General features: G+C 34.3%; 2 protein-coding genes and 1 long non-coding RNA gene across 3 annotated transcripts; all 3 read right to left on the bottom strand.

Moving 5' to 3' along the window:
* Positions 1-799: 799 nt before the first annotated feature.
* LOC107931736 (uncharacterized) lies at positions 800-1,808 on the bottom strand. The gene is made up of 2 exons (XR_001693295.2): positions 1,395-1,808; positions 800-1,082 (listed from the first exon to the last, which is right to left on the bottom strand). It is a non-coding gene; the product is annotated as an uncharacterized lncRNA (long non-coding RNA).
* An 8,688-nt stretch (positions 1,809-10,496) lies between these two features.
* LOC107921075 (uncharacterized) lies at positions 10,497-13,952 on the bottom strand. The gene is made up of 2 exons (XM_016850931.2): positions 13,406-13,952; positions 10,497-10,597 (listed from the first exon to the last, which is right to left on the bottom strand). Exons 1-2 carry the CDS (start codon positions 13,950-13,952, stop codon positions 10,497-10,499), a joined length of 648 nt encoding a protein of 215 aa, XP_016706420.2.
* Positions 13,953-21,134: 7,182 nt separating this feature from the next.
* On the bottom strand, positions 21,135-22,805 carry LOC107921080 (uncharacterized). Its single transcript, XM_016850938.1, has 3 exons — positions 22,527-22,805; positions 22,215-22,364; positions 21,135-22,124 (listed from the first exon to the last, which is right to left on the bottom strand). Exons 1-3 carry the CDS (start codon positions 22,803-22,805, stop codon positions 21,135-21,137), a joined length of 1,419 nt encoding a protein of 472 aa, XP_016706427.1.
* Between the last annotated feature and the right edge of the window lie 4,314 nt (positions 22,806-27,119).

Genomic DNA, 27,119 nt, shown 5'->3' with positions numbered 1-27,119 from the left:
AAATCTGGACTAACAGTGTTAAGAAGCCAGGAAAGCACGAAGGCATTACACTAATTCCATTGAGCATGCAGAGATTCAGGATAAGTCGAACGGAGGCAAACACCATCAACAAAGCTGGGTTTGTTCTTCGCGAGCAAAGCAATTCGAAGCGAATGACTCCAGACAGTATAATTCTCAACACTGGTCAAACGATGAGAAATAAGGATCGCTCCCGGGGTATCGGAAGGATAAAGGAACAAAGGATGATGAAATTCAATATCATCCATGAAAAAGCTAGCAAAGAAGCACGATAACAGAAAAATTTAGAGAAAAATGAAGATTTGTGCCCTAGACGAAGCATGGGTAGTAAAATAGGTACTAGCCCAAGAAGAAGAAAAAAACGATGCCTAAACCACTTAGAGAAAAAATGGCTCAAATGATACCATGTTAAAAATGTATCTGCATATTCCACTTTCATAAAGTTACAATTATTAATGTATTTATACAACACAAGCATAACTAATTCATAACAGAAAAAAACTAACTATACTAACTGTTTCAACATCCTATAACTCTTTCTACATACCCCTATAGGTATGAATTGGAGAAGTTATAAAAAATTTTTCAGGAGGTTAGTATACTATGAGAGGATGTTCTCATTGGAATTCGTTTCTTCATCTTGAAGACATTGCAACTCAATTCAGACCACTCGGAAGAACAACTACGGATGGTGTTGCTAGCGAATATGCCTCTAGTTCTTTTGGTGATGATGATTGTAAATTCCCAAATTTACCCGGGCCTAAATCAATAGAAACCAAAATAAAAAATAAATAACAACAGTCCATTATTACAAGGTCCAAATTACAAAACAGGCTACAGGCCCAATACCAAAGTTACAAGCCTGGATTCAAAATTCACTACCTAATTTTGTAAGCCTACGCATAAGCCCAAAATAAGGACCCAAACTATAGCCTAAAATGTTTAACATTTTTCGGAGGAACCCTAGGGTTCCCCTCTCTAGCACCGCACTGCTCGCCACTTGGTGTCAGCTCTTTCAACACCTGAGACAGGCGCCCCGTCCAATTGCCTGCACCTCCAAAGACCTACAAACAGCGAAAAAGAGGATAGAAATAAAAAACACAATAGCAGAAACAAAAGAAGATAGTGACTAAACTGTAACACAATCAGCTATATAGATCCACGATTTATCAATGTAAAAGGGGGGATTTTTGAATAAAAAAATTTGTATGACACGCACATTAAGCAATCAAAAGCAAAAAAAAAAAGGCTAAAAAGGTTTATTGTAATTTTCTTTTCTCGTTTTTTTCTTTTTTGATTTCCTGTTTTTATTTTTTTCTATTTTGAGTCCATTTTAAATAAAAAGATAAAACAAAAGAGAAGAGGAGAAGATTTACCTGAAACCCGGGGTCATGTCGGCGGAGTCCCTACGCCGTCGTCGAAGTCGAATCCAAAAGGGGGAGGGGCCTTTTCTGTCGTTTTTTTTCTTGGGGGGCTAAGAAGGCATGGCCTTCAAGGTTGTTTTAAGAGAGTTAAAAACCCGGGTTCCTGCGGCTTCAACCACCGTTCACAGTGGAAGCTACGGCGAGTTTAGGGGACGGTGGCGGCGCAAAAGCTAGGGATCAAAACCCTAACAGAAAAAAGAGAAAGGGAGAGGGAGAGAGCAAAAAAAGGCTATTTGTGTTTTTTCAAAAAGAAAGTGCAGAAATGAAGTTAAAGAAAATGTATTTTATAGGAGACGTGAAACGGCGCCATTTTGCACCTAGGTCACCAGCGCCAAAACGGTGCTGTTTAAGGTGACCCGTGCGCGACCCGACCCGCTCCAGGGGGTCAGCGTGTTTCCATTAAATGAGTTATTTACAAAACAGGTCCCTTCGCATTTTTATTCCTTTCTATTTAATCCATTTGTTTATTTTTCTTTTATTTTTAAATTTAGCCAGATAGTTTTGCTTGGGTTTCATTCGGGTCCCTGACTCATAGCTGCGCTCGATGATGGACACGTGTCCATAGACTGGGTTTTTTGCCCCGTTTGGTCCCCAAACCCTGCGCGCATTCTTATTTTTGCCCCTGTGTTTTTATTTTGTTATAATTTTTACTTCTAATTTTATTTTTGTTCCAATTCAATCCCTAATCAGTTTGATTTTAATACTTTTATTATTTTATTTATTTACTCATTTTTGTATATATTTTATTTATTTTAAACAGTTTTATACATTTTTTATCTTGGATTTTTATATATTAAAATTTGCTTTACAAATTATTTTAAACTTATTTATTTTATTTATGAAATATTTCATATATTGTTTATTAACTTTTATATATCATTTACCTTAGATAATTTTTTTGAATTGTTTATTTTAAACTATTTTACGTATTATCTATTTTAAATTTCCATGTGTAATATTTAATTTAAACTATTTTATATATTATCCATTTTAAAATATTTATTTTAAGTTTTTTATATTTACTATTTATTTTTAAACCATTATACATATTATCTATTTTGATTTATATATATATTTCATTTTAAACTATTTTACATATATTATCTATTTTCAAATGTTTTATATGTTATTTAATTATACTATTTTATATGTTAATCGTTTTAAATTCCTTTTATTGTTATTTATTTTGAACTTTCTATATATTATTTATTTTAAAATATTTTTTATATACACCTTATTTTAAACTTTTATACATATATATGTTACTTTGGATTATATTTATATATATATTATTTAAACTATTTTTGTGTATTATTTATTTTAAATTTCTCTTTTACATATCATCCATTTTAAGCTCTTTTATAGTTTTTTTAAAGGGTCTTATTTTTTATTACTTTGTGTATTATTTTTTTTAATTTATTTTACATATTATTTTATTTCAAATTGTTATATATTTTATTTATGTCAAATCTTTTTCATATATTGTTATCTTGAACCATTCTTTTGTATTATGTGTTTTAAATTTCAATTATTTCGTTTGTTATCTATTTTAAACTTTTTATCTTGTTTACTTTAAATTTTTTTTTCTTTCGTATATTATTTTACTTCATTTGTCTTTGATTATTGATTGGTATTAAAAAAATAATATACATCGTGTGAATATTGTCATTACATATTCTAGAAATTATTTATTAACATCTTCATATTGTTGGCATTCATCAACATTGCATCTAATTCATGTTTTATTATTCCATGCTCTATGTTATATTTTGTTTTATCTAGTTCAAATCATATCGTACATCAAGCTCCAACGCATTTGTTCAATATAGACCAATTTGCTTTGCTCGAAACAAAATGAACACGTATCGTTAAATGCTATACTTGTTATTATTCAAAAATAAAAATTTTCAAGAAAAGGCAATATTCCATATTTTGGGAATTCAAGAAATTGTACCCTAACGTACGGGGTTTCGATTTTCTTGATAAACCAAAATAGCCAAATATCCTTTTGGATTTAAGAGTACATGAAGTTTTTTTTTTATAAAACTTAAGGGCAAACTTGTTCTCGAGTATTCCAATGTCGCATCCTAACTTACCGGATGTAGCATTTTGTTATCTTGGGGCGAGTGGGCCTTTGAAGCTCGCTTCAATTTAATTCAAGCATTTTTTAAATGAGTGCTAAATAAAAAGGGATCGTATTTTAAAACCTCTTCAAAATTTCAACTTTCGACATTAAGACATTAATTAATCAATTAGGTACCAATTTTGGGCCTGTCGAGGGTGCTAATCCTTCCTCGCACGTAACCGACTCCCGAACTCTTTTTCTCAATTTTTGTAGATCAAAATCTTTGTTTTAGCAAATCAAACCATTTATTTAAAACAATTAAATTACGAGGTGATCCGATCACACCTCATAAAAAAAGTGATTGGCGGCGACTCCCATTTTAATTTTCGCTTTCAAACCAAGTCGACGCTCTTCCAAAAAATGATTTCGACAATGATCCTGATCTCAATGCCTCTCGCAACAAAGGGAAAGGTCTTGTAGATCCAGATACCTCCCATAATAAGGGAAAAGGTCTTGTTATAGAATAAGCTTGTATAAAATTTTATTTGTATAGTTGTTTATAATTTCTCCATCATATATTATTCTAATTTTAATGAAATATACACAATTTTCTTTTCTTTTGTGTCTATGTCTTGTCTTTTATTTCGTAATGATATGGTATTGATGGAATGTTTTGTCCAAAAGGTGTCTTCATTCTCCAGATAGTTTTTCGTGCTATGAAATGTTAAATCTATAATTGTTGCATTGAGTGGTTTTAATTGTTGCTAGAGTGAATGGTCCATACTGTAATGGCCTAAATTCAAGGTTATTGGAACAGTGGTTTTGTAATCACAAATCCGATTTAAAGAGAAATTTATTTCAATATTTTTGCATGAAAATTGATATGATAGGAAAATCGTATGAAAATATTGATAGAAAAATTTTACTGATTTAGTGGTTAGTTAGAAAAAGAAATTATTGAAGAAATTGGGTAAAAACAAGATATCGGGACCTCTATCTTATAAAACCGAGTCGAAAATAATTTTATAAATATTTATGAAATTTTATTAGTGTGATATTAAATTTTCGTTAGGAAATTTTAATGTTTGGGTAGTCAATTAAATGAAAAGGACTAAATTGTAATAGGTGTAAAAGTTGCTAGAATGATTAAATAGCTTAAGAGTCTAATGAGAAAGAATTTAAAAGGCAATTAGACCCAAAATTTATTTGGGCTGGACGGCAAGGGTATGAAATCAGCAGAAAAAATTGATAAATTAAGGGTAAAATTGAAATATTGCAAAATTAACAAAATAAAGCTCGGACTAAATAGGAAATATCTAGATTTCTCTTCATTTCTCTTCAATTACAGCAGCTAAAAATGCCATAGGAGGGTTCTATAAGCTGGTATTTCATAATTCTTGCACCAAGTGAGTTAATCCTTGCCTTTTTCTTGTAATTTTTGTGTTTCTAAGACTTTTACAACTAGGTCCTACTATTAAATTCATTAGTTTTTGATTTCATGGATGAAATTGAAAGTCACCATGGCTGAGTGCTGTAAGTTTATGATGAAATAGAATGAAATTAAAGCTTTAATTTGTTTATGAGGTGATTTTATTAGGTAATTTCAATAGAAATTAATTTTTAGGACCTAATTGTGAAAATGATTGGAATTAAAGTCTATTGCTGAAATTCTGATTCCTAAAGGTTGTAAACTAATTTAAGGTGATAGATAAAATAATAATTGAGAAAAATCAGTTCAATTGAGAGGCTAATTGAGTAGGGACGAAATTATCATTTATTAAAAGCTTAGGGGAAAAATGGTAATAAACAGCTTGCACAAAAACAGTTTGGACAGCAGCAGTAGACTAACTTTGAAAAATCACCATAAATTGTAGAAATCTAATTAGAAGATAAAAAAAATATGGAATTAAAGCTTATTGAGTCTAGTTTATCATAGAAGAAATAGTGTAAGCAATGGATTTGTAAATTTTGAGATATAATGAATTTTGTGAGACAAGGTCAGAATGAATTCGGGTTCCCCTGTTCTGACTTTGAAAAATCATAGAAAATTTAGAAAAAACAATTAGGGGCTTAAATTTATATGTATAGAATCCTTAATAAGTCTATTTTTAAGAGAAACAAATGAGAACATCATTTGAATTCTGTATGAAGATATAATTAATTTTTAGTGAAGAAGGACCAGAACCGTCGACAGCAGAACAGGGGTGACTTTAAAGAATAAACTGTACTGATTGGCTAAACCAAAAATTCTAAAAATTTTATGGTAAGAATATATGTGAGTCTAGTTTCAGGGAAAATTATCAGATCCTAATTTGGTGTTCTGTATCTCAAGATAAAAATAATTTAGTGACTATGACTCAAGTAGACAGCTTTGAATGAACTATAAATAATAGTTGAATTATAGAGAATGTTGCATATGAACATGAAATGTATTAAATTGATAATTAAATTTATTTATTTAGATCCAGAAGATTCAAATACGAAACTAGATCGAGGAAAGGAAAAAGTTCAGGATTAGTAGATTTTTTTTTGTTTACAAACAAGTATCAATGTAAGTTCATGTAACTTGAATTATATTCTTAAATGCTTGAGATTGTATGTTATTTATGTGAATATGATTTGAATGTTCATTGTATGAAAATTTATGAAACATTGATATATTTGATAAAAGGAGAAAAAATCCCGGTTGAATGAAAGGAAAATTCGATGGATCTCTGAAAAGGAATTGACGGTAAAAAGGATCTAGCCCGGACGGGTGATCTTATCCTGATATAGCCCTCCCGAAGAATATGTGTAAAATGGATTTAGCCCGGACGGGTAATCTGAATTAGGGTCTGAATTTAGCCTGGACTGGTAATTCAGATTCAAGCTCATTAGAGTAATTGTCGTTGCAGGGGATTTAGCCTGGACTGGTAATCCCGCTGCAAGGTTGAGGTTCGCGGAAGTGTGCTCTCTGAAATGGATATGTGCGCACATGAATATAAATTGACGGACCCAGAAATGTACACTAAAAGTGTATCTCTGAAAATCCATCGAAAATTCTAAGAAATTCAACGGGATAAATATGGAAAAATAACAAGGAAATGGAAATCATGGTATCGATGAGCTCATCAATCATAGTATATATTATTGGTACATGGAAATTATTGTACTAACTTGAATGTTGAGTTTGTGCATATTAGGGTAATAATGCATTGAATGGATATAGGAATGTTTATTGTATTGTATTGAAAATATTAGGTAAGTATAATTCTTGTTACATGAGCTTACTAAGCACAAAGTGCTTACCCCGTTTCCTTTTTCCCTATTTTGTAGTGTTAAGAGCTCGGAGGTTGGATTTGGTCGGAGACACATCACACTATCAACCTCAGGACTTCGGTATATAAAGAAACTTTATTTTGGAAATCAATGGCATGTATAAGCTAATAAAGTAAATGATTCTATGAAATGAATGTAGAGTTAGCCATTGGTATGCTTAACAAACCTGGTTTTGGGTATGTGATAATGTTATTTTATAAATATGCATGAATTTATCTTGAAAATATGTTGAATTGGATTGGTTGATTTGGATTGGTCTCGATATAATATTGCAGGGAAGGTTAGATATCTTGCACTACTATTTTGTTGTTTTGTTTTCATTTTTTGTTTCGAGTTCTCTCGATCTCATCTTGATTCTTTTCTTATATTCTTTTGAGTTCATTTTCAAGGTAAAAATCTTTCTTTGCTTACCTTTTATTTTACTACTTGCCTTTGCTATGATGTCTTCTTTTGAGGTTCAATCGAGTTCATCTGAGGTTTCTGGATCTCTAATGACAAGAAACCACAAAGGTGAAGTAGGCTCTTCCAAAGGTACTGATGGTGGTGAAGAAGAGAAACCTCCTTGAACAATGTGGGAGGCTATTTTAGTGGGTGTTTTCAATGCATTACAATACTAGAAAAATCTATCGTGTTGTTGCAAGCTCGAGGGCTCTACCACAAGATGGCTTTGTATAAGATATCTCAGGTGGAGGGAAAAATAGCTTGCACGAGACTTACAAGAACCCTCTATGCTTCTTTTTCCCTTTGTATCCTTTAGAATGGGTTTTACCTTTCCGCTGCATCTTTTTATGCGGGAGGCTTTAAATTTTTATAAAATAGCTACAAGCAACTTGTAGAAACCTCTTTTTAAAAGGCGAAGGGTATTTTGAAAACGGGAGTCGCCACCAACCTTTTAAAGTGTGATTGGATCACCTTATAAAACATTTTGGTCTACGAAATTATGAGAAAACGGGCTCGAGAGTCAGTTACGTACGAGGAAGGGTTAGCACCCTCGCAACGCCCAAAATTGGTACCAAATTGAATAGTTTTGTCTTAATGTCAAAAGTTTGAAAGAATTTAGAAATATGATCTCTTTTAAAACCGTAATAATTTGAGTTTAAAAATCAAGATCCTTTCACTTTAAAGAATATAAACATCACATCCAGCATGTTTGGACACGATACTCTTAAACTTTCGTAACTGAAATCATCTTGAGATTTTCAAAACTTATTTAGAAGGATATTTTAGGCTTTTAGACAAACAGGAAATCGCAACCCAGCATGTTAGGGCACTATTTCCCGAATTCCCTAGTACCAAAAACATTGCCTTGTTTTTTAATTCCTTTGGATCAAATGAAATAATTTTTAAAGCAATGATATATTTAACATATTACAAAAGATTAATATTAAATAAACTAAGCTATATGATATACGCTTCAACATTTCACGAAAATGTAGTATAGAGAAAAAATAAATAATGACGTAAATCACACAATATACATTATCATTTTACGCATATGTAATTGTAAATAATATACACATTCATGCATTATCATTCCATGCAAAATACAACGTAGCGAATAATGAATAGAACAATACCAATTATATAATATATGCGCAATAACATTTCATGCAAACACAACTTGGAATAATGCCATAAATAATCAATTTTCATGCAAATGTGTAAAAAAAATAAATAATAACAAATAATTTATGAGATAAGATTATTATATTAAAATGATAAATACATAAAGGATACTAAAATAAACAAACAAATTATATATTAAAGGAAAAAATCTAAATTCAATTCAAAAAGAATAAACAAAGTAAAAAAAAATTAACAATATATAAATAATAAAAAAATAATTTAAGAAACAATGGTCAATATATAAATTTAATAACTTAAATACTTAATATATATTTATAAAATATTAATATGTTAAATAGGAACATATATAAATATAGTAAAATAAATAATATATAAAGTAAAATGTATATATAATAAAAATTTATAAGAAACGTATATAATAATATAATATATAAATAAAAATAATATACATTATTTTTATATATAACTAATGTTTATAAAAATAAATAATACATATAGTATTTTAAAATAAATTAAATATATATATAAAAGACTAAAATCAAATTTTATTAAAAATTAAGGCTAATTACAAATAAATAAAAAAATTGGGCCTAATTGAAATACACATTAAAATTTGAGGGACTCACTAGGCAATTAGCCCTAATCCCTAAAAACGACGTCATTCTCCAGAATAGATTTTAATAGCCATCGGGACTAAATTGAATTAAATATAAAAGGTTAGGGTCAATTTAAAATAAAAATAAAATGAAATCATAAATTTTAAAAAAACGGAAGGATCGATTGGGCAATTTGCCCATTTATCAAAAACACGCGGATCCTCCCCGGGTCATCGGGTCAACGCGCGGATCCTCTATTGAAACGGTGCCGTTTTAGTGCTTATTGAACTAAGCCAAAACGACACCGTTTTTGTAATGCTATATATGTCAAAACTTAACCCAAAATTCATTTTGTAATCAGTTTTTTTTTAAAAAAACTTTGAAATCCTCTGAAAGAGGAGAAAAGGGGAGGCCTCTGGCCTCCGGCCACTGGACTACAAGCGCCAACGCGCTGTACACGCTGTCGTACACAGCGGGTGGAAGGCTAAAAGCCTTCGTTCCTCTCATTGAATCACAGATAATCCCTTCTCCCTTTTAAACTTAACCGTTTTTAAAAAAAACTGATTTATATGCGTTGAACAGAGAAGAAGAAGAAAAAAACAAAATCACCTTTTTTAAGTAAACAACTGCTTCTTATTTCTTTCTTCTGTGTATATATGTGTGTATATTTTTTGTATCTGTAAAAATAGGTCCTTGTTACAGTGAAATGATTCAGCTTTTATAGCCTCTATTTACAAGTTTGGTTTATTCCCTATTCGATTTCTTGCCTGGTTTGCTGTGTTCTTCTTTCTCTTTTTGCAAGTGACGACGAGGAGACTAGCGATGATCGGGCACTGATAATGGCACACTGGCGTTGATTCGAGCGCCGATCACAGCGCGATACGGGGCCTGGAATCACGGCACTAATGGAGGTGTCAATTGGAGAGTGACGGTTGGAGTGCTTGCGGCGCCTATGGTTTCTGAAACCCTAGGCCTTCTATCTCCCATTAACAGATTGGGACACTTGGGCCCTGTGTATTTTGGGCAGCATTTGGTCTATAATACGGGCTTGGGTGTAATTGGGCACTGGGTAGTTTTAGGTCTCTGGGCTAAGGGTTTTAGGCCTTTGGGTGCAACCGGGTATAGGGTTAATCGGGTCTTGGGCTATAAATGTAACTGGGTTTTGTAAATGGACTGTAAATGGACTTTATTATTTAATAAGTTTTTTTTGTTTTGTTTTTTTTACTTATTTATTTATTTATTTATGGGCCGGAAAATTTGGACTATTACAGCTGCCCCTCTTTGCTTATTACTGTGTAACAGGAATAGAGTAAAGATTGTAAAAGGACCAAATTTGCCTGGTCTGGCCAAGTCTCGAAATCTTGATCCTTATCTTCTTAAAGGTATTCTGATGACTTCCAACTGCTTTACTGTAACTCAAGAATGTTAAATCTGCTATCTTCAACTTGCTTCCTGCAAACTCAGTAACGCCATACTGAAATCTTTGATCTACTCCTTGCTTAATACAGAAAGGCCAAATCTGTCATCTTCAGTCTGCTTTGATGTAAACATACAAATGTCAGAGCTGCTATCTTCGATCTGCTCCACATCTAACACAGAGACGCAAAATCTGTTATTTTCAATCTGCTCTTTGTCAATACTAAGACGCCAAATCTGCTATCTTTGATCTGCTCTCTGTCAATACAGAGATGCCAAATCTGCTATCTTCGATCTGCTCTCCGTCAATACAGAAATGCCAAATCTGCTATTTTCGATCTGCTCTCCATCAATATAGAAATCTGCTATCTTTGATCTGCTCTCTGTCAATACAGAGATGCAAAATCTGTTATATTTAATATGCTCTCTGTCAATACAGAGACGCCAAATCTGCTATCTTCGATCTGCTCTTCGTCAATACAGAGACGCCAAATCTGCTATCTTTGATCTGCTCTCTGTCAACACAGAGATGCCAAATCTGTTATCTTCGATCTGTTCGTTGACAATACAGAGACGCCAAATCTGTCATCTTCGATCTGCTCTCTGTCAACACAGAGACGCCAAATCTATTATCTTAGATATGCTCTCTGACAATACAGAGACGCCAAATCTGTCATATTCGATCTGCTCTCTGACAATACAGGGACGCCAAATCTGTCATCTTTGATCTGCTCTCTGACAATACAGGGACGCCAAATCTGTCATCTTTGATCTGCTCTCTGACAATACAGGGACGCCAAATCTGTCATCTTCGATCTGCACTCTGTCAACACAGAGATGTCAAATCTGTTATCTTCGATCTGCTTTCTGACAATACAGAGATGCCAAATCTGTCATCTTCGATCTGCTCTCTGTCAATACAGAGACGCCAAATCTGCTATCTTCAATTTGCTCTCTGACAATAAAGAGATGCCAAATCAGCTATCGGTGATCTACATTGTTCCTTAAAGGACATAACCTGTAGAATGCATATGTACTCATACCTGATGATTAAGATGCCATGCTCGAACTGAATCAAATGCTCCTAATTATGCAAAATATTATGAAAATGATTCCTATTTCAGACGTCTTTAGTCGTTCATCCATCAAAGTTTCACTTTTATTTTACTTAAAGTATCAATCATACTCCGCTCATGCGTTTTAAATCAAATTGGTCCTATTATACCATTCTTTTAACGTTACAACCTACTGAAGGCGAACCTCTCCCACAATTGAATCGTTTGAATTATCCAATCATCCTTTAAATTGAAAAAGAAATCTCCTCGAGTACCTCCTACATTTACTCATGGGAATTCTTTAAACAATTGTTCTGTTTTAGTTTCTTGTATTCTCTAGAGATTTCCAAAGTAATATGCAAAACTTCATTTGTAAAAATATTTAGTTCGTCAATTATTATTTCAATACAACACTCTTTATGAGTAATGGAAGACAAATGAATTAATCTTGAGAATAGTTAGATAAATCATCAGAGTACAACAAGAAATTAATCTGAAAACATATCTTTGAGAAGAAAAAGAATCTAAAGATAGTAATCATAACAAAAATTCGATGTCCAACATATCACAGCTTGAGCTTCTGTACACAAATTCCATAAAGACTATTTTGAGTTTTTTCCATAAAGACTATTTTGAGTTTAACATGTGTTTAGAAGATCCAAAGTACTTTGTTGATGCCCCGGTATGTAACACACTCCATTTCTTGTCAAATTCGGTATAGCAAAGTCACCGCACGTTTCTCGAATATTTGAGCAGCCCTTTCGGGTTTTCAACTCAAAACCCCTTTAGTCTCAAGGCGTCCTTTGCAGGTTTTCACCCTGGCCTCTCCATTTTTTTTTAGAAATCTCAAAGCGCCTTTTGTGGGTTTTCACTTTGTTTTCCCTTCTCTTTAGACAAAGTAATTCTTGACTGAGTCTGAATTCACTGGATTGGGTAAACTTTTCCCATCCATTTCTGTTAAAATCAGAGCACCTCCAGAGAAAGCCTTCTTTACAACATACGACCCTTCCCAATTCGGCATCCATTTTCCTCTAAAGTCTTTCTGTATAGGAAGGATCTTTTTTAGCACCAGGCCCCATTCGTGAAATTCTCTTGGACGAACTTTCTTGTCATAGGCTCGCATCATCCGCTTCTGATACATCTGACCATGGCGAATATCTTTTAACCTCTTTTCTTCGATCAAGTTCAATTGGTCATACCGCGATTGAATCCATTCTGCTTCATCTAGCTTTATCTCCGACAAAATTCGAAGAGAAGGTATTTCAACTTCAATGCGTAACATAGCCTCCATCCCATAAACCAACGAGAAAGGAGTTGCCCCAGTAGAGGTTCTGATGGACGTTCGGTAGGCTAGAGTGCAAATGGTAATTTCTCATGCCAATCTCTGTAGGTTTCAATCATTTTTCCCACTATCTTCTTGATGTTTTTGTTAGCAGCTTCCACTGCTCCATTCATCTTTAAGTGATATGGGGATGAATTATGATGTTTAATCTTGAATTGGCTACAGACTTCCGCAATTATGCTGTTGTTCAAGTTCAGTGCATTGTCTAATATGATCCTCTCAAGCATTCCATATCGACAAAATGGTCTCCTTTTTCAAGAAACGACTTACTGCCTACTTGGTAACACTAGCATATAAAACTGCCTCTACCCATTTTGTGAAGTAATCAATGACCACGAAAATGAAACGATGCACATTCGAAGCTTTTGGTGACATTGGCCCAATGACATCAATGCCCCACATGGAAAAAGGTCATGGAGAAGTCATAACATGTAAGGGTGAAGGTGGTACATGGATCTTATCTCCATATATCTGGCATTTATGACATTTCTTAGCATAACTGATACAATCTCCTTCCATAGTAGACCAATAGTATCCAAACCTCATGATTTGTCTTGCCATCGTAAAGTCATTAGCATGTGTACCACAAACTCCTTTATGTACTTCTTCCAGGATTTGTTTAGCTTCTACAGCATCAACGCATCTCAAAAGTACCTGATATTTCCTTATTTTATAAAGGATATCTCCATCTAGCACATATTCATAGGCTAACCTCCTCAAAGTTCTTTTGTCATTTTCAGTTGCCTGCTCAGGATATTCACGATTTCTCACATACCGTAATATATCCTGATACCAAGGATGGTCATCTTTTTCCTCTTCTTCTATGTTACAACAAAGAGCTAGAACCTCAGAAATGCTCATTTGAATTGGTTTCATATCTACTTGTTTATTTGCTTTAATCATGGAAGCCAATGTCACCAAAGCGTCCGCCATCTGATTTTCATCCCTTGGGAGATAACTGAAAGTGACATCATCAAACTCTTCAAGTAACTCAAAAACTACCTTTCGATAATTAATCAATTTGGGGTCCCTTGTTTCCCATTCACCCCTAAGCTGGTATATTACCAACGCAGAGTCTCCATATACTTCCAGAGTTCTAATTTTTCGCTCTCTGGCCACTTGAATCCCCATGATGCATGCTTTATACTCAGCCATATTGTTCGTACAGTCAAAATCCAATTTACATGTGAATGGATAATGATCACCATTTGGGGATACCAAGACTGCCCCAATTCCATTTCCTACCGCATTGGATGCACCGTCAAAGTTCATCTTCCATGGACGTTCTTCAATAGTTGCCACATACATCAACTCCTTATTAGAGAAATCAAAGTTTAATGGCTCATAATCTTCTAGAGCTCTGCTCGCTAGAAATTCTGCTATCGCGCTCCCTTTTATAGCCTTTTGACTCACATAGACTATGTCAAATTCTGAAAGTAATATTTTCCATCTTGCCATTCTTCCATTTAATGATGTTGACTCCATCATGTACTTTAATGGATCAAGTTTTGAAATTAGCCAAGTCGTATGATATAACATATATTGCCTCAACCTTCGAGTCATCCAGATTAAAGCACAACACAATTTCTCAATTGGCGAATATCTCATCTCACACTCTGTGAATTTCTTGCTGAGGTAGTATATTGCCTTCTCTTTTCTTCCCGACTCGTCATGTTGGCCAAGCACACATCCCACAGAATTACTAAACACTGATAAGTACAAAATTAATGGTCTATCTGGACTAGGCGGAGATAACACCGGAGCATTTAACAAGTATTGCTTAACCTTATCAAAAGCATTCTGGCATTCCTCATCCCAAGTACCTTGGTTGTGTTTTCTAAGGAGGCGAAATATTGGATCACATTTCTCGGTTAATTGTGAAATAAACAGAGCAACATAATTCAATCTTCTAAGAAAACCCCGAACTTCCTTCTGAGTAAGTGGTGGAGGCAATTCTCGTATGGCTCTAACTTTGTCTGAGTCAACTTCTATTCCCTTTTCGCTGACCACAAAGCCCAATAACTTCCCCGACCTAGCTCCGAAGATGCATTTTGCCGAATTAAGCTTCAACTGAAATTTCCTTAATCTCAGGAATAACTTCCTCAAAACTTCAATATGCTCCTTTTCTGTTCGAGATTTTGTAATGACCTGAATTTTTACAGTTATCAAAAAAGTGCATTTTCGGGTCTTCGTTTCTAAAAAATAGATTTGTAAATATTTATTAAAAATATTTACGAAGTTAAGAGAGTGATTAATTAAAGTTTAATGAAGCAAATTAGCTTAAATAAAAGATAATTAGATAAAAGGATTAAATTGAATGAAGTGTGAAAGTTTAATTATAGAATAAAGAAAATTAAAAGGACTAAATAAGGATATAAACCAAAAAGAGTGCCAAGTGTATGGCAAAAATAAAATACAAGTATAATAAATATAATACACACATTTGTAATACATATATTTATTTGCTTATTATTTAAGTAAATATTAATGTATTTATTATTATTAAATTAATATTATATGATAAATAAATAAAAAGTTGACAAATGTATGGCATGTATAGTGACATGTGTGATACTAATATACATACATTTGTAAAATACATGTATATTTACTTATTATATAAGTATATTATTAAATTATATATTATTATTAAGTAAAAGATATTTATATAATAAATAGATTAAAGAAAGACAAATGTAATAATATATGTGTATACAAATGTAAAATAGATATTGGATATTAAATAAATATTTTATTATAGCTATTATTAAGTTATAATAATATATATTTATATATATAAAGTAAAAGGAATAAAAAAGAAAAAGAATAGAAAAAGAAAGAAAGGATGAAACGAAACAGAGAGCAGGAGAAAGAAAGAAGGAAGGGAAAAAAGAAAGAAGGAAAAAGGGAAAAATTGGATTTTAAGGCTTGAAAGTTAAATAGGTAAGTCAATTTAGCCCCTTTTTACTTAATTTTGATGTTTTGGAAGCTTTGGGACAAGGTTTTGATGAAATTAAGTGAATATTTTGAAAGTTATTAGATTTTTAAATATTGTTCATGTTGAATAAAAAGATGAATTAGGGGTTAGATTGATAGGAATTCAAGTTAGAAATAAAATAAGGATCGAATTGTAAATTAATTCATAAGTTTTATGTTGTAGGGACTAAATTGATGAAATTTCGAAATTAGGAAAATATGCTGGAAATTTAATAGTTAAATATGAGTTTAGTTAAAAATTGAGTAGAAATAAAGTATGAATTAAGATAGAAAAGTGAGTGAATTTAGTTAGGATTAAATTGAAATTAAAAGTAGAAAATCAACATTTTGCACTAAGACTATTTTGGACAGTAGTAGTAGTCTAAGTTTGAAAAATCACCAAAAATTGTATAAATTGAATTAGAGGATTAATAAAATATATAATTAAAGCTTATTGAGTCTAGTTTCTTATAAAAGAAACGTTGTAAGTAATTGAATTGTAAATTATGAGATATAATAAATTTTGTGAGACAAGGTCAGAATGAATTCGGGTTCCCCTGTTCTGACTTTGAAAAATCACCAAAAATTGAATAAAAATAATTATAGGCTTAAAGTTATATTTTTTGGAATTCATAATGAGTCTATTTTTAGGATAAATCAACGGGAATATTATCCGAGTTCTGTACTGTGATATAATTAATTTTTAGTGAAGAAGGGTCGAAACTGTTAGACAGCAGAATAGGGGTGAATTTAAAGAATAAACTGTACCTAATGGCTAAACTAAAAATTCTGAAAATTTTCTGGTAAGAATATATATGAGTCTAGTTTCAGGGAAAATTAACGGATCTTAATTTTGAGTTCCGTATCTCGAGTTATAAATAATTTAGTGAGTATGACACAGATGGATAGCTTGAATATTCATAAAAGTAAATAATAAAAATTATAGATAATGTTACTTACAAGTGTGTTATATACACTAAGGATGTGGAATGGAGAGGAGGAGGAGGAAAAATATGTATGAATATTCATCTAGCATGGCTAATTTGCATGTTTTAGGCTCAGGGACTAAATTGAATAAAAGTAAAAATTTATGGGTAATTTTTTAAAAATGTCAGAAATGACCAAATTGCATGAAATGGATTATTTTATTATTTAAATTACAAAATTGAATGAAATTATTAATTTAGTTCAAGATCGGAGGAAAACATGTTTTAGGGATTAAATTGAAAAGTGTTGAAATTATGGAAAATTCTGATATTTTATAGAATTCATGGATTGTTATCAATATGTATGAGAATAATATCTAGAAATAAGGATTAAATTGCAGGAATTTTATTTTCCTAACCCTAAAGATGAAATCGTCATTAATTAAAAGTTTAGGGGTAAAATGGTAATTTTTCCTAGAGCATTAATTAAATGCATTAGAATATGAAATGAATGAAAATGATGATCAAATTTATTTATAAAGATCCGGACGACTCAAAAATGAGACTTGATCGTGGAAAATAAAAGATATCGGATTAATGAAATTATAAACACAAACAAGCAATGAGGTAAGTTTGTGTAACTTGAATTGTATTTTAAATACTTGAAATATGTGGTTATGTGATGAAAATATGATTTGAATGTTCAATTCATGATAATTGATGAAATATTGCTAATACTCGATATAAATTGAAAATAAAACTCGGTTGAATGAAAGGAAAATTCGATGGATCTCTGAAAAGGAATTGACGGTAAAAAGGATCTAGCCCGGACGGGTGATCCTATTCTGATACAGCCCTCCCGAAGAATACGTGTAAAATGGATTTACCCCGGACGGGTAATCCGAATTAGGGTCTGAATTTAGCCTGGACTGGTAATTCAGATCTAAGCTCATTAGAGTAATTGTCGTTGCAGGGGATTTAGCCTGGACTGGTAATCCCGACAATACTCTATGAGTTTATATTACAGGGGATTTAGCCTGGACTGGTAATCCCACTGTAAGGATGAGGTTCGCGGGAGTGTGCTCTCTGATATGAAAAGAATAAGACCATGGTTGAAAGATACCATGGCAACCTGATATGAAATGTGTAAGACCATGGTTGAAAGATACCATGGCAACCTGATATGAAATGAATAAGACCATGGTTGAAAGATACCATGGCAACGTGACATGAAAAGAATAAGACCATGGTTGAAAGATACCATGGCAACATGGCAGAAAATGAATGAGTAAGACCATAGTTGAAAGACACTATGGCATCATGTCAAAGATAAATAAGACCGTGGATGGGAGACATTATCACATCTATTGAACAATTGATATTCAGGTAATACTTATCAGATGACGAATGGTTATATGAAATGGTTGTGTGAAATGTTTACAAGAACTGGTCATATGGAAATATATGTACAAAATAGTTGTATGAAATAATTATGAAGATAAATAAACGAAATAAGTATAAGTACATGGAATATAATTTATGTCAAGTTTGATATAAACTATTACCGAAATAAATATACATAAAATATATGGAAATGATGGAGCATGAAATATTGATATAATGAAATGAATGATATATGCTTATGAAGAAACGGTAAGAGCATGATATGTTTCATGACATGTACATATATGATTATCTTTGATATGTTGATACAAGGAAATTATGTAAGTTGAGATTATTATTAAACTCAAGTGCGATATGTAGAGAAAATAAGTATATCAATGTTGAATTTAGATGAAATGTGTGCAAGTATTCTAACAATGATGTTGTTTGACGTTTAGACAAGTGCCAACCTATTGATTGAACGGTAACATGTTTAATTATAAGGAGCATTGAAATAGTAAGTACTTAGATAAAAATAAAATTTAAGATTTTGCGAATTTTTTTTTTATAATCCCGATTTAATTCCGATTGGTTTTTAATGTATGTTTAGGGCTTCGAGGGCCCAATAGAGAAACGTTATGATTATTTCTAAAATATGAATAATAAATGACTCAGAATTATCTGAAAATGTTCAGTAAACTCCGGTAATGCCTCGTACCCTATTCCGACAATGGATACGAGTAGGGGGTGTTACAGATTTAGCAATCATGTCATCAACATACACCTCAATCTCCTTATGCATCATATCATGAAATAAGGTCACCATAACCCTTTGATATGTTGACCCTACATTCTTTAGTCCGAAGGGCATTACCTTGTAACAAAAGGTGCCCCATAATGTTATAAATGTGGTTTTATCCATGTCCTCAGGATGCATCTTTATCTGATTGTACCCTGAGAAACCATCCATAAAGGAGAATAATGAATATCCCGCTGTATTGTCCACCAACGTGTCGATGTGCGGCAAGGGAAAGTTATCCTTTGGGCTAGCTTTATTCAGATCTCTGTAGTCAACGCACATTCATACCTTCCCATCCTTCTTAGGGACAGGCACAATGTTGGCCACCCATTCTGAATACTTAACCTCTTGTAGGAATCCAGCATCAAACTGCTTTTTGACTTCATCTTTTATTTTCAGCACAATATCAGGCCTCATCCTTCGCAATTTTTGTTGGACTGGCTTGCAATCTTGTTTTATGAGGAGGCGATGTACTATGATATCAGTATTTAAACCTGGCATATCCTCATATGACCATGCAAAGATATCTTTGAATTCCCGTAGTAGCTCAACAAAGCCTTGTCTCGTTTCTTTAGCAATATGCGTGCCAATTTTCACCTCCTTCCCTTCCTCCAAGGCTACATTTTCTATTACCTCTTTCTCACGGGGTAGGATTTGTTTCTCCTCTTGCTTCACCATTCTTAAAATATCTGGAGACATATCACAATCCCTATCATCTTCAAAATCCTGAAGTTCTTCTAAACACATGTCTTGCTCAAAAGAGAATATAGGATTTGTAGTATTAGTGCTCATGTCATTGATATCTAGAGACCTGCGTGGTACGAAAGAATATACAAAGAATAAATGAATTTTCGGAAAGTTTTTTTATATATGTTATGAATGAAATGAAAGAATGTAAAGGTCAAAAGAATATTGAACAGTATAAAAGAAAATTCACTTGAATTGATAACATAAATTATGTTTTATTGAAATGTAAATATCTGAACATGAGCCTATTTTACAAATGAAATCTTACTACTCCTAGGCCTTAGAGCAATAAAAGTATTCTAGAAATTACTCTGAAGAATCTTTAAAAACTACAGGAAGTTCCTCTGCAACCCAATTATTTAAAGAGCTTCCTGGTTCGTAAGGGCGAATGCCCTCAAGGTTTCTTCGTTCAGACTCTTCATTATACACAGCATTGATGTAACAACCTCCTTCTTCAAACAACCCTCTTTTAGGGTGAATTATCCCTCCTGATACTAAGGTTTGGGATATATGGGGGAATTTCATCGATTCCCACTCTACTTCTTTTTCGCTTAAACGCACCCTTCTCCTTTCTTGACGCTTCTCCATTTCCATCCTCCTTTGCTTTTGATCTGGCTTGAAACCCAAACCAAAATGGTCACTCTTCTCCTTTAACTCTGAAATTTGAATCCCTCCTTGAAGATATCTTCCCAATCCTTTTCCTGGCAAGGCTCCTCTTCCCATTGTCATTTGCAAACCCATCCTTGTAGTTCTGGATATCTTGGGTACCGGCACCTCATTCCCCTCTGAAATGAATGTTGCGTTGACAAATTCTAATGAACGGAAAGAGCATTCAATTGCCTCCTCGTTTGCTTCTACATAGGGTGCACTACTGGTAATTGTCGCTATAATGTCCTCCTCCGCATTTATAGTGACCAACCGTCCATCAGCTACTAACTTCAATTTTTGGTGTAGAGATGAGGGCACCGCTCCTGCCGAATATATCCAAGGCCTCCCCAATAGGTAATTGTAAGAGGGCTTGATGTCCATCACTAAAAAGTCCACCTCATACATGTTTGGCCCAATCATTAAAGGAATATCAATTCTTCCCATGACCTTTCTCTCGTGCCATCAAATGCTCGCACTACATTATGGTATGCATTCATGTGAGAACTGTCAATGGGTAATCTATTCAGTGTGGACAACGGCATGACATTTAAGGCTGATCCATTATCAATAAGCACACTCGGCAATGTATATCCTTTGCAGCGAGTGGTAATGTGCAAAGCCTTAGCTGATCCCATACCTCCCAGTGGGATTTCATCATCGTTGAAATAAATGAAATTGTCAGCACTTATGTTACTAACTAATCGATCCAACTTGTTGACGGATATATCCTTAGAAACATAAGTCTTATTGAGCACCTTCATTAATGCTTCCCGATGTACCTCTAAACTTAGAAGCAAAGCCAACACTGATATACGAGCTGGTTGTTTGCCGCAATTATTCAACCACGCTGTACTCACTGTGTTTTAAGAATTTTAAAAATTCTCTGGCTTCTTCTTCCTTCATTGGCTCATTAACCAGTGTCTCGGTCCATTTTCCTTTGTTTAAAGCTTTTGCTTTTGCAGGCTCAACTTTGACGCCTTCTGTATCGTAGCGCTTCCCACTACGTGTGTAAGAACCCTCACCTTGAGCTTCCTTAGAAGCACTAGCTATATCCTCCTTCTCCAGCATTGACACATGGCAGTTATAATTCCAGGGTACCCTCTTGTTATCCTTATAAGGAAAGGGAACAGGTTTATGAATGATGACTTTCGGTACCGTTGGTGTTTCAACTTCATTACTTACTGGTAAAGAAATAATAATCCTCGACCGATTTTGATTCTCCAGTGCACCTTCTAATGTGCACTTATGTCCCTCATTTGAGCCAACATCATAAAATTCTAGCCCTTTGTTGTCCATAAGGCTTTCTACCAAGGCCTTAAACTCGTCGCATTTCTGGATCTCGTGCCCCTCTTCAGCATGGAACTCACAGTAGTCCATTACTCCTTTATTCCTCTCTTTAGAGATTATCATATCTCTTTTCAGCATTTTTTTCCAAATAATTTTCATCGGCGTTCTTACCTCGAACACGCCCTCTTTAATCCTTCTCATACCCGTATCCCCAACTGCATTTACCCCTTGATTACCATGATTTGGCAATGGGTTCTCTGTACTAGGGGTGCCGTCAAATTTTATGACCCCCATCTTGATTAGTCTTTCCACTGCCTTCTTAAAACCAGTGCAATTTTCAATTGTATGCCCAGATATCCTCGCATGGTGCTCACATTTGGCATTTGCATCATACCATTTGGGATATGGTGGTTGTAACGGTTTCAAATGAAAAGGGACTATTGCATGCGCATTGAATAAACTTTGATAAAGCTCCCGATACGTTACTGGAATAAGCGTAAATGAGACATTTTCAGAATTCTGTCTCGAACCAGATCCCTACTTTTGAGAATCTTGTTGCCCAACCGTAGTTACTCTGGACTGGCTAATCGTAACCGCTTTTGAATTATAGCTACTCGTATTATTCACCTCATTATCCTTCCTTCTTGAGGCTGATCTTTTAGTAGCTTCCCCCTCTATCTTGCCACCTCTTATGGCGTTCTCAATCATTTCTTCCGCCATAACTATATCGACAAAACTCTTGGTGGTACTTCCAATCATGTGGGTAATGAATGGGGCCTTTAAAGTGTTAATGAACAGCATGGTAGTTTCTTTCTCCAAGAGCGGTGGTTGAACTTGCATGGCAACCTCCATCCACCTCTGTGCATATTGCCTAAAGCTCTCATTAGGCTTCTTTTCCATGTTTTTCAAGGTAATTCTATCAGGAATCATGTCAGTCACATGATTATATTGCTGCATAAAAGCTTGCGCTAAGTCTCTCCAAGAACCGATCCTTGCGCGACTTAGTTGATTATACCACCTAGCTGTTGCCCCAACCAAACTATCCTGAAAACAATGGATCAATAATTGATCATTGTTTACATAACCAGTCATCCGTCTACAGAACATGGTAATATGGGTTTCCGGGCAAGTAGCCCTATTGTACTTCTCGAATTCCGGCATTTTGAACTTATGGGGAAGTACCAAATCTGGGACTAAACTCAAGTCCTTAGCATCCATTCCCTGACTATTATCAGCGTTTTCTAGTGCCCTAAATTTATCCTCTAACTATCTGCAACGTTCCTCTAATTGCCTTGATGATTCGAGTCTCATTTCTTCCCTCTCAGCTACATCTAGATCGAGAATAACCGGATTGGCAGGATTGTCTCCAGGATTGAATCCCGAACCAGTTTGAAAGTTCATGGGTATTCCAGCATCGACTAGACCCTGTTGAGGCCTTATTGTGACAGATGGCTCCCGGAGATATGCCTCAGGTTGGGTCTGTACGTGAGGTGGAGTGAAACCAAGAGGATGACCCTCGTTATCCTCTTCAGTGGTAGTCATAGGGGCTTTTCCTTTATCTGTTGTTCCCCTCAACAGCTAAGCCATCTCAGTCATCATATTCCTTTGAGCCTCCAACATTTGATCCTTCATCTCTTGTTGGATTTTTGCCAATTGCTCCTGTAACTGCTCTTGCATTTCTTTCTGAATCTGCTCAAGTCTTTGATCCATATTCTTTGACTTAGCACGTGTACCGTAAGGATGTGTTGCTTCCAGATTTTCTTGCTCTTACTTTCTCTTTCTCCCTAATAATTTTAACTAATTAGGGTCTTTCTATAAACTTGAATGCATATGATGTGATGAGATACAAATGCATGAATGCTAAAAGATATCGATTCTGATTCAGTTTCTTTTTAGAAAATGTTATTTAAGAAACAAAAATCTTTACACAAAACGGATTACAAATACACCTTTGCCCTCAGGCCCAAGGTTTTAACCCTATCCAACAACAAAGCTAACTCTAGACCTCTATCTGACACTAACTCATATTTTGTACTCAATACATTAGCTTGTGCTGCTAGGTCTTGTAAATCAGCAACCTCTCGAATCTGGACTATAGCTTCTCCCATGAGATAATCCCTATCTCCAACTTGATCCTGAAGATGGTGAAGTTCTCCCTTCTACTGTTTTTCTCTTGCCTTGAGCTGCTCAATCCGTAGCTCACAGTCTTGTAGTGCTGCTTCTAACCCTCCAATATTGTGTTTCATTTCCTCAATCTTATCCAAGCTTGCCTTTAACTCGACCGCAAAGTTACGACTTTGGTGATGATGAAGAGATTGTCCAAGCTCAGCCACCTTAGTTTTTAATCCTTGATTTTTCTTCTCTAGGGCCTGATTACGCGACTGCATCTTTTGGAACTTCTTCTCCCAATACTCGGCTTTGGCTTTTTCTTCTTGAACCTCTTGTTGCCACTGCTCTGAAGACTTCCCCAATCCAGCTCTTTTCAATGATAGTTATGTCTTCTTATACTGCGTCTTCAAGTCATCTTAGTCTTCCTCAATCTTTCTCTTTTCTTTCCTTACTTTCTCGACCTCGATTTTTTGAACGTCAACGTCTAAACTTAGGTACATCTTTTCCTACTCGAGCCTCTCTATCTTTCTTCCAAGCTCCAAACTCTTCATTTCAAACTCTTGCTTTATGACCTCTAACTCTGATGGAATCACTCGTAACTTCTCCTCCATTGATCGAGCAGCCTCCAAACTTGGTCTAGGGATGTTATCATTGACCCTCTTACTAAACCACCCTTTGTATTCAAAAGTTGTCGTCGGTCCTTTAGTCAGAATCTTCATACAGCAAACCTTCTTCCAAGCCTCGGAGATTTCTCGCATCTTCTTCTTATAATGATCACCTTTATATGAGAAGTCACTCTTAGCTAGCCCTTGTGTTACCGGTATAAACTGTTCTGGCTTGTATTGCCTTAGGACAAGTAATGGTGCATAACCAACAACCCCCCAAATTTCGGGAAGAGGTATCTAATCAAAGTTCCCGTAACGATAAAGGATTTCGCTAGGAGTCATCCAAGGGGCTTTCCACATAACATCTTCTTCTCGGAGGTTCTGGAGTATTTCTATCCACCTTTCCTCTCTAATGTCATCCCTCATCGGTATAGTTGTTACTTCCTTTAGTGGAGAATAGTCTTTGAAGAACACCCGGCAATGAACCTTATCAACCTTCCAAAAGTGACCGTGGAACCAAACTAACAACAATTGTGCACATCCAATAAATCTACCTTCACCAGCTCTCTGACATGCACTCAAGGATCTAAACGTCTCAGCTAGGATTGCAGGCACAGGCGTGTTCTGCTTACTAATTCGATCGAATAAATCTGCAACTACCTCATCTATGTGCCCTATAGCCTTTGGGAAAATCATCAATCCATATATACTTAAAGCCAGGACATCAACATTCTTTTTCACATCTGGGTGTGCCAATATCAAATCCCTCAAACTTGCCCACGAAATACATTTGCTATCACCCTTTTGTTGGATTCGAGCTGCGGCCCACTGTTTACTCACCCCTGTAATCATCACTAATTTCTTCACGAAAGTTGTGGGATTAGCTGCCCTAACATAAGCTTTGTTACCTTGAATTTTTGGGTAGCGAAGCAAGGTCGTATACTCCTCCAAAGTAGGTACTAAGTCTACTTCCCCAAATGTAAAACAACTATAAGCAGGGTTCCAAAACTGTACCATAGCTCAGAACAGATGCTTATCTACCTTGATGTCTAGGAAATAGGGAAGATCTCCATAATTCTGATAGAAAAGCTACTTAGCCTCATCATCCCATTGGGCCCAAATGTCTCTCAACTCTTGAAACTCATTCTGTGTCGAATTAATGCGAGTGAAGTCCCATAACTCTGATGTATACCCCTCAGTAATACTATCTCCTTTCTTTAACTGGGTTTTCTCTGACCAGGTACAAACAGAGGCATTGTCCTCCACTTTATCAAGATATTTGTTCCCCATTACAAAACTTTCTAACCCAAAAATCGAACCGTGAATCGATACCTTTGAATGTTGAATGACAGGCAATGATAGTAAAACAAAATAAATTAGTATCATATAAAAGTATAACAAACAAACACTTATAAGGGTAGTTTACTAAAAACTATCACCATAATCCCTAGGGTAAGCACTTAAAGTTCACTATATGAGTTTCAGTTCTAAAGCGAAGGTACCTGAACCAGCAGATTCCTCGGTCCTCATCCATTATAGGCTCATATAGACCAAGTTCAGTTCAGGGGGACACATTTCCCTATGGCCATGCAGAGATGAAAATCTCACGAAGACATAGGTACAATATCCCGGAAGTAATCCACTAGCTCATACGGGGGTGAAAACCTCACGAAAGTGTAGCTTCTCACTCCCACTTAAAGGTGCGACCACAGCGGTCATACAAATGCAATGTGCGAAATCAAAGTAACAACATATGCAGCAAACACATGTAAAATGATCGATATTTTAAAATTTTCCAAACTTTTGACATTAAGACACAAAAAATCAATTTCTTGGCTTAACTCTCTTATAAGTCCCTAGCGGAGTCGCTAAGCTGTCGAAACCTCTTTTTAAAAGACAAAGGGTATTTTAAAAACGGGATTCGCCACTAACCTTTTAAAGTGTGATTGGATCACCTTATAAAACATTTTGGTCTACGAAATTATGAGAAAACGGGCTCGAGAGTCAGTTACGTACGAGGAAGGGTTAGCACCCTCGCAACGCCCAAAATTGGTACCCAATTGAATAGTTTTGTCTTAATGTCAAAAGTTTGAAAGAATTTAGAAATATGATCTCTTTTAAAACCGTAATAATTTGAGTTTAAAAATCAAGATCCTTTCACTTCAAAGAATATAAATATCATATCCAGCATGTTTGGACACGATACTCTTAAACTTTCGTAACTGAAATCATCTTGAGATTTTCAAAACTTATTTAGAAGGATATTTTAGGCATTTAGACAAACGGGAAATCGCAACCCAGCATGTTAGGACACTATTTCCCGAATTCCCTAGTACCAAAAATATTGCCTTATTTTTTAATTCCTTTGGATCGAATGAAATAATTTTTAAAGCAATGATATATTTAACATATTACAAAAGATTAATATTAAATAAACTAAGCTATATGATATACGCTTCAACATTTCACGCAAATGTAGTATAGAGAAAAAATAAATAATGACGTAAATCACACAATATACATTATCATTTTACGCATATGTAATTGTAAATAACATACACATTCATGCATTATCATTCCATGCAAAATACAACGTAGCGAATAATGAATAGAACAATACCAGTTATATAATATATGCGCAATAACATTTCATGCAAACACAACTTGGAATAATGCCATAAATAATCAATTTTCATGCAAATGTGTAAAAACAATAAATAATAACAAATAATTTATGAGATAAGATTATTATATTAAAATGATAAATACATAAAAGATACTAAAATAAACAAACAAATTATATATTGAAGGATAAAAT

Source organism: Gossypium hirsutum, chromosome A12, assembly GCF_007990345.1.
Source record: "Gossypium hirsutum isolate 1008001.06 chromosome A12, Gossypium_hirsutum_v2.1, whole genome shotgun sequence".
Lineage (NCBI taxonomy): Eukaryota > Viridiplantae > Streptophyta > Magnoliopsida > Malvales > Malvaceae > Gossypium > Gossypium hirsutum.
Note: the sequence above shows the minus strand (reverse complement) of the source record. Positions and strands in the feature narration are given on the sequence as shown.

What these genes read in the sequence shown, in the direction of transcription:
- LOC107921075 (XM_016850931.2), bottom strand. Translation starts at nt 13,952, where the DNA reads ATGGGGATTCAAGTGGCCAGAGAGCGAAAAATTAGAACTCTGGAAGTA. An exon ending in AGTACATAAAGGAGTTTGTG is followed by an intron (nt 10,598 to 13,405) that starts GTACACATGCTA and finishes TCTCTGTGTTAG; the next exon opens with ATGTGGAGCAGATCGAAGAT.
- LOC107921080 (XM_016850938.1), bottom strand. Translation starts at nt 22,805, where the DNA reads ATGGATGCTAAGGACTTGAGTTTAGTCCCAGATTTGGTACTTCCCCAT. An exon ending in TTATGCAGCAATATAATCAT is followed by an intron (nt 22,365 to 22,526) that starts GTGACTGACATG and finishes AACACTTTAAAG; the next exon opens with GCCCCATTCATTACCCACAT. An exon ending in CAAGAAGGAAGGATAATGAG is followed by an intron (nt 22,125 to 22,214) that starts GTGAATAATACG and finishes TCTCAAAAGTAG; the next exon opens with GGATCTGGTTCGAGACAGAA.